At 51.2% G+C, this 12,825-nt stretch overlaps 1 protein-coding gene across 11 annotated transcripts in view; it reads left to right on the forward strand.

Annotated features, from left to right (window-relative positions):
* Positions 1 to 12,825, forward strand: part of GATAD2A (GATA zinc finger domain containing 2A) — a 67,690-nt gene that overhangs the window by 40,253 nt on the left and 14,612 nt on the right. For 10 of the 11 annotated variants that reach the window (XM_075443917.1, XM_075443916.1, XM_075443918.1 and 7 more), the window contains one exon: positions 1,885 to 2,156. In XM_075443917.1, the coding sequence (XP_075300032.1) occupies positions 1,894 to 2,156 (263 nt within the window). In that variant the 5' untranslated portion in view covers positions 1,885 to 1,893. Of the gene's footprint in view, positions 1 to 1,049; positions 1,100 to 1,884; positions 2,157 to 12,825 lie in introns of those variants that run through there. The other variant, XM_075443921.1, reaches the window with a different exon arrangement.

Here is a 12,825-nt window from a genome sequence, read left to right on the forward strand (position 1 = left end):
TCTCGGTACACGTAAGCTGGGCGATAGCTGGCCCGTCCTTTGTTTTAGCCCCGGATTCAGATCCGTTCGCACCGAGTTAGCAGGGATGAGATCTGCGATTCCCGGTCAGGCGGTCGGGTCGCTGCTTCGGGGGAGAAGCAGTTGTCCTGCTGCCGGCTTGTCAGCAGAGATGCTTGAACTGAGGTGCCGTTAGGGTGAAAAGCTGTGCTTTGAGGGCTGTCTGAGGTGGAGTGGGGTTTGGAAAAGGCTGCTGTCTGTCGGCTGGGGTACGCTGAGCCACGCCGAAAATCTCCGTGCTGCTGGCTGCGTGCCGCTTGCTCGCTTTCATAAATACCAAAATTCTCTTAGCCTGTCTGTAAAACATGCCTTTCCTCCGTTACTCTAAGCGCAAGCGTGGTCACGCTGTAAATGCAGATCAGCCAGGGGGAGGCACTTTGTGTATTGACTGGGATTTTAATTCCCCGCCCGCCCCCCAACACCCCCCCTCCCCAATACATATTTCATCTAACACCACTCAGAGAAACTTGGGGTCACTTGCATGGGGCTTGCGCTATCAAAACGGCAATTTCCCGTACTGCTGTGTGACATTGTTGAATAACGGGGTGGTGGGGGTGAGCAGAGGTTAATTACGTTACATAATTATGTTAATCTCTCGCTGCTAAAAACATTTCAAAGACTTTGGTCAACGATTGTGCCTTGGCCTTACTCTTGAAATGTGTTTTAAAAGGAGGAGGAAAGAAATCTGAGATGGGAGGAATGCTTAAAATAAATAAATAAATAAATTAGTTAATTAAAAAATGGGGGGGGGGTGGGTGTATTTCTCTCTCTCCCCCCATGTCACCCCCTTGGTGCCTGGTGACCCCGCGCGCGGGGCGGGGAGCGGTGGGTGCTGTGGGAGGAGGAGGAGGAGGGATGCTCCGGGGGTGCCGGCCGGCGGCAGGGTTGGCCCCGCTGCGGGTTGCCTGCCGCCGGCTCAGACTGGTTTCTGGAAAGTGCTTTGTCTCGCAGGCTGCATCCTGGGAAGGGTCATGTGGAGCCCAGTGATGTCATGGGATCAAAGCCTGACTCAGCTCCGCGGCCGGTGGATGGGTGTCCGCAGGTACCGAAGTGCGGGCTGAGATGTCAGAGCCCACCAGCGGCCAAACTTCCCGCACCTCCGGCAGGCGAGGGGTTAAGCCTGGCTTCCCTGAGCCCAGCGCTTGCTCTGCGCCTGGAGAAGCCTGGCTTCTTCTCCAGGAGGGGAGAAAGTCTCAACTTGACTACTGCGATGGCAGCGCCTTAGCGCCTGGCCACAGGCTGTCGAGAAGCGTGGAAGCCTCTCTCACGCAGGGTGTGGTGGTCCTTGTCCCCGTAGTCTCTGACTCCCGAAACTTGCAGTCAGGCTTAGGTCCTCCGAAAGGCACAAAGGCACGGCAGCAGTCCCAGGGAGATCCTAATCTAGAATTCTGTAATTGCCTTTATTTGCATGTGAGGCAAATACATACATTCTTCCTGCCTGCTGGTAAAGATCCAAACTCCCTTTGTCGTGGGGGTTTGTATGCTCGCCTGTGCTCCAGTGCAGGCTGTGTTTTTTTTTTTTTCTCCTTGGTGATTGTAGTTTGTGCTTGGTGGGGTTGGTGTGTGTGTTCTTGTTTTGCTTTTGTGTTTGCTTGTTTTTGCTTAACATGAAAAGTGTAAGTACAGTGGTGCTGGGTGCTTAATAGCTTCAGACTGAGATGTATGTTGCAGATAGGGTAAGGGAGCATACCGGCAAAACTTTTATTGCTCTTTCTGAACTTCTTTTGCAGTAACCGCTGTACTTTGCCCTGTTTTGAAATTAAGGTGTTTTGTCCAACTTACTTTTTTCCAACGTACTTAACTCGTTTGTGTCTGCTCTCTCCCCAGAGCCTGACAATGACAGAGGAAGCATGCAGGACACGAAGTCAGAAACGAGCGTTAGAACGTGAAGTAACGCATAACGATGTGGACAGTAAGAAAATAAAAATGGAGAAAGGACTATTAGGAACAGATATAAATGCTGAAGGAGACATGAAATTAAAAGCAGATCCTGGAGCTGGAAAAGTGCAAGGATTATTAAAAAGTGGAGAGGTGAAAGCAACCATTAAAGTGGAGGTTCAGACGGGAGATGAGCCTGTGGACATGAGTACCTCAAAAAGGTGAGTTGCGACCTACGTGCCGCAGTGGCACTGCGACGTTTGGGATAGCAGCACGGTAAAATGTGGTCAGATGGCGCCAGGAAGAAGTCCTCTGTGTCCTAAAGGTAGAGAGAATTCCAGCTTTACGTGTATGTTGCAGCTCTGGCTCTTCACATGAGATTCGACAGCTCCTTCTGTGTAACCTCCGCACTGATTTGCTTCCACGGGCTTTGACAGCAGCGGCAGCTGTGACGAGCAGCTGAGTACAGAAATACGGTCTTGAATAGAAAAAGGTGTGAGTTGTAAAGAGGATGCGCTGCCAGCTGCTGATTGAGGTGTATGTGAGGAAGAGTGGTTTGGGGTGTTTTAATTGAGCTGTGATATAGGAAAAATAATAGATTGTAATTGCCTGAACAGAGGAGTTTTAATTGCGACTTGATTCTTCCTGGCAGAGCGGTATGTACGGAGAAGTCTGACTTTCTTCTTGAAGTAACTTGTGGATTTGACACCAGAAGTATTCTGGAAAGACAGCACCTGTCTGCAGCAATTCCCTGTAGGACAAGTTCTTGATACTTTCTTGGAAGTCCAGCCTCCTTCAGATGTCTGAATTTTGACATCTGAAAGCATGAATTCAAAGTTCCCTATCACTCTGGGGAATTTTATTATTACAGAAGTGTAAAGCTTTTCCTCTGACTTGTATGCGAGATGCACAGGTGGATTGGGTGGTTCTGACTGACAGATTTACGGGCATCGCTTTAAGGCCGGATTCCGACTCTCCCACCATACTTCTAACCCAGATTCTAGCTGTGCCAGGAGAAAACTTTTGTCAAAAATTCTGTGGCCATGCTGTTGGCCCTTCAGAGTCTTGCTTTTTTCCTTATGGCACGGTAGTATTATATTGAGCGGAAGGGCTAGAAGCCTTGATTATTCCTGGTTCTGGCAGCAGCTGATGTTGGAGTGGTAAGGCGTGAGAACGGAGACCTGCCTGTCTGTGCAAACTGGCTGAAACCATTCTCGAAGTGATAAATCTGTGTTTGCTTGGACGTCGGGTGTTACAGCAGCGCGGATCTGAGGGGCGAAACTGAAAACACGAGATCCTCATCAACTGCACAGGAATTATCGGGAAGAGGGGCACTTGTGGGTGCGAACTGAGAAAATGGGCGCCTTTGGTGTTGGATGGCAGTTCATCTGTAAACTTCTTCCAACTTTGGGTGCTTTTCTAAGAGAAATAACTTGGACTGCAAGAGCATGATTACTTTGTCCTAATACTGGTTCAGTATGTGTGAAACAAGACCTCTTCCATCAGCGTGGCTGAGGGAAAGTCCTAGTTTTCAGCTTTCTCCATAAAACTACTGCTGAAGGGACAGTTACACGTGACATTGAGGAGGTGCTTGTGTCTTGCGGAGAAGCAGTTAATTGGGGCGATGGAGGACTGCCGTGTCAGGCAGTTGTATTGTGCTGACTAGGGGTAAATCTCCAAAGGTGTGTTTTAGCGTAATTGATACCTACTAATTAACACAGGTATGAATGCTCTTTTTTTGAAGAATATCTAAAAAGATTGATCGTACCAAAAATTGAGTAAATTAGGATTGGCTATTCTAACCTTTGTTGCCGCAGTTGCTCCCACATGCCTATGCTCTTTGTGAATTTATAATATTTTTGAAACGTGTGCCAGTGTTTCTGCTCTGCTGGTGTCCGTCTCTGCAAGATGTGCAACTGGGATGGTGGACAAGGGGCTGTACGCGTAACTTCCCAGCGAGCATCCAGAGCAGTAACGCCTGTTTAGAGGAGATGAGAACATCCCCTCCCCGCACAGCGTTCTTATTTCAGGTGGTAACAGGATATTGTTGTATTCAGTTTCCACAAGGAGGGAGAAGAGGCTTCCCCGTACAAAAAATACACTTGCCTAAGGAGGCAGCCTGATCCCAAGTCAGCTGAAGTTAATGATGATAAATATAATTGCGAATTTTTCACAAGGCTTTGGATCAGCTCTTTGGATACTGTTTGTGAGTTGGAACACCTTTCATAATGCATATTTGTATAAAATTCTGAATAGAGACGAATTAAACCCTGGGTCATCTCGCGAGCCTGAAGGATCCCACAAACTTCTGGAAGTCCGACAGCGGCGTCCCTGTCTCCGGGGCTCCGCTCCCGGAGCATCAACGTGGCACTGAGCAGCTGACCGGCCTCGGCATGCAAAGATCTCCAAGCGAGCACGGTCCGAGTCTGGAGATGCCTGTGATAGAGAGGCAGCTTGGCTCTGGATGAGCCTGATCCCTGGCGTGCAGAAGAATACAGCTGGCATTTGTAGGGACGGTGGATCTTAATTTCATAAGGATTTTTTTATTTTTAAAGCGTGGGACTTAGCTTTCCAGACCTCTGGTTTTCAGGGGAATTGAGCATGCAGCTTGCATCAGACCTGTGTCTTCAAAGCAGCTGAGCTGGTTTTCTGAGATGAACAAAGAGCTGTTGCTTAGACTGACCAAACTGCTACAAACTTTGGCGGTAAATTTCATGCTTAGTGATGTATGGTGTTTTGGCTTTTAGACTTCCTTAATGCTTTTAGAACTGAAAACATAATATTTTCCTTGGAAAAGTGGCCCAGCAATAACCACAGTTTAGCTGACATAAAGTTGATTGAATGGATTATCTTTCTAAAATCAGTTGATTTTCAAGATTTGAAGTACAAACCTGGCAATATCTCTGCGCTGAACTTAAATACATTTAATTTTTTGTTTCTTCCTTTTAAACCTTCAAGCTAAATTTAAAAATAGGATCTGGTTTGAGCACACTTTCTGATGCCAGAAGAAACAGAGGGAAGTCTGTAGTGGCAGAAGTCTTTGATGAGAGGTCGCGCAAGGCCAAACCAAAGTCTTGCTCCTCTGCCTGGAGTTTTTGCAGCGCTGGGAGCTCGCTATGCTGGCGTGTAATTATCCTGGGCCCACTGCGGAGAAGGAATGGGAGGAAGGAGAGTCCTCCCCCCGTGATAAGGACGTGTCTGGTTTGCAGTGGGATGGTAAAACAGCGAGGCGTGAATCGCTTTGCTCGTGAATGCACTGATTTCCACCAGTACGGGTGCTGGAGGGAAAGAACATTTGTCAAACCTGGTTGAATCCTGACGTCCTACCGTGCTTTCAAGCTCTGCTCTCCCTCTCCTCCGCTCTTCACCTTTCCTCTGTTCTTTCCTTCCCCTTAAATACGTGAGTTTCCTGCCATGCTGCCCTGTGTTGAGCATCAGTTGCTTCCAGCTGAGGCTGGGGTTTTCTCCTGGAGCCGTTCTTGGATCGTACTGCCTGCTGCATTTATTGCGCTCCAGATGCAGCCCCCTTCATCTGCAGCACACGTTCTGACCATTTTCCAGGGTTTTTTCCTAGTACTATTTCCCAAACCATACAAAACGGACTGGCTGCATACGCAGTACAGGTTAAGCTGCTGAGTTCTGGTGTACTCACAGCAGGGTTTGGTGGAGACCAGGAGGGATCTTTCTGGACACAGGCGTGGAACTGGACGGGCGTTGCTGTCCTCAGACGGGTCTACAAGGACAAATGGTTCTCTCTTCTGGAGCAAAAACATCAGGATTCTTCAGGAGCAGCGTGCTGTTACCCAAATTTTCGGAAAACCTTGCTCATAAGTAGAGGTGGGGGGTGTTTACAGGCAAGGTTGCTGCTTGACCCCTTAAGCAGCTGTGCTGTGCTTGGTTAAATCCTCAAAATTCTAGCAACTCTCCAAACAGATAACCTCAGAATAGGTTTTGTTTCGGAATTCTGGAAAGCAAGGCTTCTCCGTGGTCCAAGGAAAGGGACAGAGAGAGAGGAAACGGTTCTGTCGCAGCACACATGGCAATAGTGAGGATGATATTGTTAATCAAACACAAATGTGAGAGTTGGCTGCTGTTTGTCGGCTGATCCCCAGCTCTTGCTTGGTCTTGTTAGCAATCCTGGGATGAGTGTGTCCTCTGTACAGCAAACTGGAAAACCTTTTAGGCAGTTGAGCATCTTGCTGTTTTTCCTCTTTGTTTTCCTCTCTGTGTTTTCTCTATTTACCAAGAGTGGTAAATTAGCCATACTGTCTTATCTGCATTAATTGTGGCTTGATCAAAAACACTTTAAGGCTGGCTGATAAACAGAAATTATTCCTACAGATTTTGTATCAGTTAGGTTCTTATTTTATTAAAAAATAAAAAACCCAAAACGAACAAAAACCCCACATCCCCAAACCACTCCATGTGTTGTGTCATCGTCTTGCATTAAGCTCCAGAGTCCGGATTTTCCTTCCAGTTGAAATACAAGTCTGGATAAGCCAAAAAGTCTGCATTTGATATGTTTGGTTTATTTTCCACAAAAATTGCTTGCCCCCATCTATTGTCTCTTGATCTGTGGTACAGTCAAATATCGAATATACCCACAGCTTTGAGCTCTTGCTTCTGGAAATTGTGTGAGGGCTGGCCTGACTTAACCTGCTGCTTGTTTGCTGAAATAAAAACCGCCAGGGAAGAGGGGACTGACGAGTTTGTGGACATCCCTAGGGCTGGTGCTCTCGGGCAAACGGTCTGTCTGAACTTTGCAGTTCCTTTACTTTTAGGTCTTGCTGGTTATGATTTGTGTGCTTGACAAATGTTGCGCTGCTCGGGAACCTCAGAATAATCGTGTTCTCCTTTTGTTACACGGGATAATTTAAAATACCCTCTAATAGAAATTGTGTTGAAAATGTGTGAAAGTTGGCCCAGTGGCCGTGGTCTGAATTTTCACGTTAGGGTTTGGATACTGAATTTTGGTGCTTTGAAGGATTTTGGGTTGGTACATGGGTTGTTTGGGGGGTTTTTTTTGTTTTGTTTTGTTTTTTCTAATTTGGCCAATCACACTTAAAAGTTCCTAAATGAACAGATTTGAGCCTGAAATTGTAATGTGTTCTTGAAAGAGCACATCGGGATGCAGCCGGTGTTGGCTGACCAGCCTCTCCCCTTTACTGGAGTTTACTGGGAGCAGTGTTCACGGCGGCGCTGGTGATGAGCAGTGGGGTCCCCTCTTCCCCTTCGGGAGCCTGGAAATTCAGGACCCCCCCGTGCTTTCGGCGTACGTACGTTGTGTCGGTGCCTCCTGGTGTGTGCTGTACTTGAGGGACACTGTGACAAAATCGATGTCAAAGTTTCCTGGGGAATTTTCATGCTTTATTTTAAATGCAGACAGAGTCTGATGACAGTTTCCAAGTTTGTTTTGCTTCAGTTTGGCACCACGGTCGCTAGATCCACTGCAGCTTCTTTGGTTCATGCAGATAAAACATTTCCAGGAAAAAAAATCCCCGCAGCATTGCTTTTTCTTTCCTTGTTTGTCTTCCCTGCCAAATATTTTTGGATGAGGGTGTTACAAGAGATCGTTGAATGGGCTGAGGCAAAACTGTTGCATATTTGCTATTGCAGATGAAGCTTTTTGGTGACCTGCAGACGGACAGAGCTGTTGGGGTGCCGCAGGACGGGGCTCTGCAGGGCTCTAGCTCTGCGGCGGGGGCTTTGGTGTTTCAGCTCAGTGGTTCTGTAACTTTAACCCAAGTGAGCATTGCACTGATTCTTATTTTTATCTTCCCCTCCTTTGCCCCTCGGAAGAGTGATCGAAGGGGCATTTTAGAGCATGGATAAGATCTGGTCTGCAAAAGGAAGCTTATTTTTTGTGTAATGCTTCTGGATCAGTACGAACAGATGCCAAGACTGCTGGTTGCAGTACGGCAGCTCTTCCGTGAGCCCGGTGAAGCTCTCTGTGAGCTGCAGCGCGAGTCCTCTGAACTCAAACCCTCCACCAGAGCCAGCAGTCTTGTCTCTTCTTACTAGTCTTAAGTTTAAGCTTGGTCTTCCTTGGTCATACCTCATTAAAACTTCTGTTAGAAAAGTTGAGTCCACCTCGAGGCGCCTCAGACCTCGGATGTACCATCTCCAAGCTAAAAATGTGATTACTCTTCCTCTAGCCCAGCGAAGGGGCTGGGTTTGGCCACCTGACCCTCTGCTTTCCTTCACATCGACAAATACACTGTGTCCCCGTGGGGAAGCAGCTTTTTGGCTCGGTTTGGTTTTTTCTGGAGTAGTTGTTATGCTCCGAGTTGCTACAGGATGCTCCAGGACACCAAGGCGAGCTCTTGAATGGCGTGACGCGTCTGTCCTTGTGCTCGGGGGTTTGGAAAGAGGACGCTGGAGGAAGCGTGGGCCATTTTCTTAGGGTACTTTGTGACTTGGGAGGTCTGCGTTTGATTCCTTCTACAAGCTTTCTGCAAGGTCTCTGTTAAATTGTGTTTTATTGCTGTGAGTGCTTAAATGGGTGTACATAGCTGGGCAGCAGCCCCGCTTTCATCTTCTAGCGCAGAGTCCAAACGGTTGAGACAGCAGCACTCGTGAAAGCTGAAGGGAGAATAACAGAACTGTGTCTTTATTTAGCTGAAGGATATGCCTGATGGCTTCAGAGGATAAAGGTCATAGTATCAGGGCAGTTAGCCCAAATTATTAACTGCTGGTGGCAGTATTTTTCTGAAAGTGGTGATATTTCCATTGTCTGTCTTATTTTGAAACATCTGGTTTGAATTTTTTGCTTTACACACAGGCTAACAAAAGAGTAAAGCAAACTCCGTTTTGAAGGAAGATTGTTTTGCAGAGTTCTGGTCCGCGTTTCTGGAGCTCAGTCTTGTGCCGCCTCGTTCACTCTGCAGCCAGTGGTGCTGCTGAGGATGTAAATCCTGTAACGCAGAATGCAACTCGACTTGGCTGCTGTGGTCGGTGTGTGGTGCCTTACAAAGTACATAGCATCTCCCCCCTTTTCTGGGCTCCCCAGTTCAAGAAAGATGAGGAGCTACTGGAGAGAGTCCAGCGGAGGGCTACGAGGATGGTGAGGGGACTGGAGCATCTCTGCTATGAGGAGAGGCTGAGGGAGCTGGGCTTGTTCAGCCTGGAGAAGAGAAGGCTGAGAGGGGACCTTAGAAATGCCTCTAAATATCTGCAGGGTGGGGGTCAGGAGGACGGGGCCAGACTCTGTTCAGTGGTGCCCAGCGACAGGACAAGGGGCAACGGGCACAAACTGAAGCAGAGGAAGCTCCAGCTGAACGTGAGGAAGAACTTCTTCCCTGTGAGGGTGACAGAGCCCTGGCCCAGGCTGCCCAGGGAGGCTGTGGAGTCTCCTTCTCTGGAGATATTCAAGACCCGCCTGGACAAGGTCCTCTACAGCCTGCTCTGGGTGACCCTGCTTGGGCAGGGGGTTGGGCTGGGTGACCCACAGAGGTCCCTTCCAACCCCAAATATTCTGTGATTCTGTTGAGAAGGGTTTTCCTCTGCGAGGTCGCCTGTCAGCAGACTCACAATCGGCGTAGGCAGATGATCCCAAGTAGATACGACTATTTAATGCTTTTGTGGAAACACGTGATTTTAAAACCCTGAATGCAGTGGTTTCTGATGCAGCTTCTGTTAGATCAGCGTCTTATAATGTAGCCGTCGGGAATATCGTATCTTGGAAAACAGAAATCGTACGGATTCGGGGAAGCCCTCAGATGAAGCCTGGTCAGGCTGGTGCCAGGCGGTCCTGGGCTTGTCTCCTGCTCCCCGCCCGAGTACAGGACGGGGTTTACTGCAGAGCTCCGAGGGCCAGCGTTTGATTTCTTAGTTCCAGATTTCATAGCGTGGTCCTACAAAAAGGCTTCGGCCGCTTTTTTTTGCGCAAAGCGGTGGAATCTTGCGTAGACACCTTGTTTTGGTGTTGCTGTCTCCCAAGTGTGAGGCGATGATGGGGGGGAGCCACCGCAACAGAGGGGACCCCTGGTCCGGCTGCGGGGGTTCTGGATGCAGGAGCTCCTGGCCCGTCATGGGAAGGGCCATGGGGGAAGGCGCGGGGTATCATGGCTCGGCCGAGCAGCCGCTGTTCGCCTTGGCTGGGCGAACCGACGTCCGTGCCGGCTCCCGGTGCCCGGGCCGTGGGCTGACAAGAAGCGCTGGGAGCCGCTCCCAGTGCCCGGTCGTGCATCGAGAGCGTGAGCCGTTCTCCCTCCACGCCGCCTGGCTCCCCGCCGAGTGATCCGTGGCTCAGCCGGTGGGCTGCGAGCTGCGCTCCCCCTCCTCCGAAATGTTGGTGGGTTTTTTTTTCAGAGGTGGAGCATTCAGATGGGCGACGAACGAGAACTTCTGCTGGTCTCGCTTCGCTGCAGATGGCCTGGTGCTCTGTCGTCGAGCTGGTTCGGGACGAAGGCTTCCCTCCTCGTGGCATCCCGGGAGAGCTCGGGGACCGGCCGGTGCCATCTTCCAGCCTGAACCCAAACCCGGGAGGGCTCCACGACACAGTCCATCTCGAGGGCTTTAAATTATATTGCCATTTCCCCCCATTTTTTTTTTCTCCTTTGGCTTGAAAGACGCCCGGTGACCCGTGACGGCGGGGCCCCCGGGGGTGGTGGGAACCCTCGGGCACGGCCGTTCCATTTTCCCCGCCGGCACCTGAGCCCGACCTCACCTCACAAAATGACAGCCGGGCGGCACCGGCTGGGACCGGCCGTTGCCATGGTTTTTGCCGTGGCGGGTCACGTGTCCGGTGGGTCACGTGCGCCGGCGGCCCCGCGGGGTGCGGGAGGGGAGAGCCCCAGTGCCGCCATCCGAGGCCGGTTCACACGCAGCCGCCTCGGCCGGAGAAAAATCCGGCTGGAGCGCGGCGACGGTGGCAGCTCCCAGGTCCCGCCAAGCTCCCGGCGCAGGACGGCCCTGAGGGCTCGGAGAGCGGCCAAAGCCTCGCCGGGGTGGTCGTTGTCCGTGGCCACGCAGAACCCTTCCCGGCACCCGCGGATCCGTTGGGGTCATGCCACGCTGGCCCCGCAGCTCTTCGCAGCTCCGCTCCCCGCAGCCGTGTGGGCTGGTTCCGGGGGGCAGCTGGGGGACGAGCCCCGGTGTGGCGGGCTGGGGCTGGTTCGGGCCGCAGACGCCGGCTGCTGCCGTCCCTGCCTTGGCGCGAGTCTCGGCGTTTGTAGGTCGCTGAACTTCCCACGCGGGATTTAACCTGGAAGTTTGGGGAGGGACGGCCAGCGCTGGGCTCCAGCTGAGCCCGGTTCCGTCTCGCGGCGCTGGGAAGGGCTCAGCAGCAAGGAGCTCCGTGCCTCGGTGCGTTCCCTGTCCCTCCGCCGCTCTGCCGAGCCCCTGGAGCCAATTCCGGGCCTTGGGACACAGGAAAAAGCTGGAAACGCTTCCCCTGGGCGGCTGTGGGTGCTGCCCCCCCCGGGCTCGCCGTGCCCTCTAGAGGCAGCTCCTCCGCGCTCTGCTCTCGGTTTTCCACAAAGATAGAAATTGTATGTTTAAAAGCTGGGTTTTGCAGTGTAGCGAGGGTGGTTTAGCGCTACCCGAAATAGCTCCTGGCCTGCCGTTTGCTGAAGGTGCGTGTTTCACAGAGCTCACCGGGGTACGCAGCTTCCCAGTGCGGTTACCCGCGGTGAATATCCTTTGCATCACTAAAGAAGATGACAAGGATTAATTTCTGTTAATCACTGGATTCCTAATAAACGTGGGGTAGTCTAGAAATTGTTGTTTAGTCTAAGAAGTAATGACCTGCTACTTAAAAGGACAAAGCGCATACGCCATGTCTCTAATTTGTGATGATGCAAATCATACTTCAATATTTGCTTCATCTTCCGTGATACAAGTTACCCACGCGTTTTGGTCGATGCGTACCTGTGAGCCAGAAGGTTCTCGCTGTAAATGTCACCGTTCCTGTTTCTGGCTTTGGGTTAAAAGAAAAAGGGAAGCGATTACTTGTGCTGTGTTCTCCAAAAACTCTTGCTGTCGGCCCTTGCGCGAGCGCTGGCGTTTCCTGGGCAGTGCGGGAGGCTTTGCTGTCCCGTTCCCGTGAAGCTCCTGCTAAACCTCGCAGCGGTTGCGTGCTGCAAACCTTGCTCTGAAATACTTAATGCTTCGTGGTTTGAAATCCCAAATCCTGGTACCGGAGGTGATCTGACAGCTATCGGCATGTGCGGCAGAGCAGAGGCACTGGCGTCCGCCGCCATGTCGCGTCATCTCGGCCTGGTTTGGTCCACGCGGTTCCAGATTCTGCTCTCGTGTGGTAGCGGTGGGCGATGGAGCCGAGGGATGCCTTATTGTCGGGAATGGAAGGACGGGATGCCATCCAGAGGGACCTGGACAAGCTGGAGAGGTGGGCCTGTGTGAACCTCATGAGGTTCAACAAGGCCAAGTGCAAGGTCCTACACCTGGATCGGGGTAATCCCCAGTATCAGTACAGGCTGGGGGATGAAAGGATCGAGAGCAGCCCTGCTGAGAGGGACTTGGGGTACTGATAGACAAAAGGCTGGACATGAGCCGGCAATGTGCGCTGGCAGCCCAGAGGGCCAACCGTGTCCTGGGCCGCATCAAGAGAAGCGTGGCCAGCAGGTCGAGAGAGGTGATTCTGCCCCTCTACTCTGCTCTGGTGAGACCTCACCTGGAGTCCTGCGTTCAGCTCTGGAGCCCTCAGCACAAGAAGGATGTGGAACTGTTGGAGCAGGTCCAAAGGAGGGCTACAAAAATGATCCGAGGGGCTGGAGCACCTCTCCTATGAGGACAGGCCGAGAGAGTTGGGCTTGTTCAGCCTGGAGAAGAGAAGGCTGCGGGGAGACCTGATTGCAGCCTTTCAGTACTTAAAGGGAGCCGATAGGAAAGATGGGGACAATCCTTTTAGCAGAGACAGCAGTGACAGGA

Source organism: Opisthocomus hoazin, chromosome 27 (assembly GCF_030867145.1).
Source record: "Opisthocomus hoazin isolate bOpiHoa1 chromosome 27, bOpiHoa1.hap1, whole genome shotgun sequence".
In the NCBI taxonomy this organism is placed as follows: Eukaryota; Metazoa; Chordata; class Aves; order Opisthocomiformes; family Opisthocomidae; genus Opisthocomus; species Opisthocomus hoazin.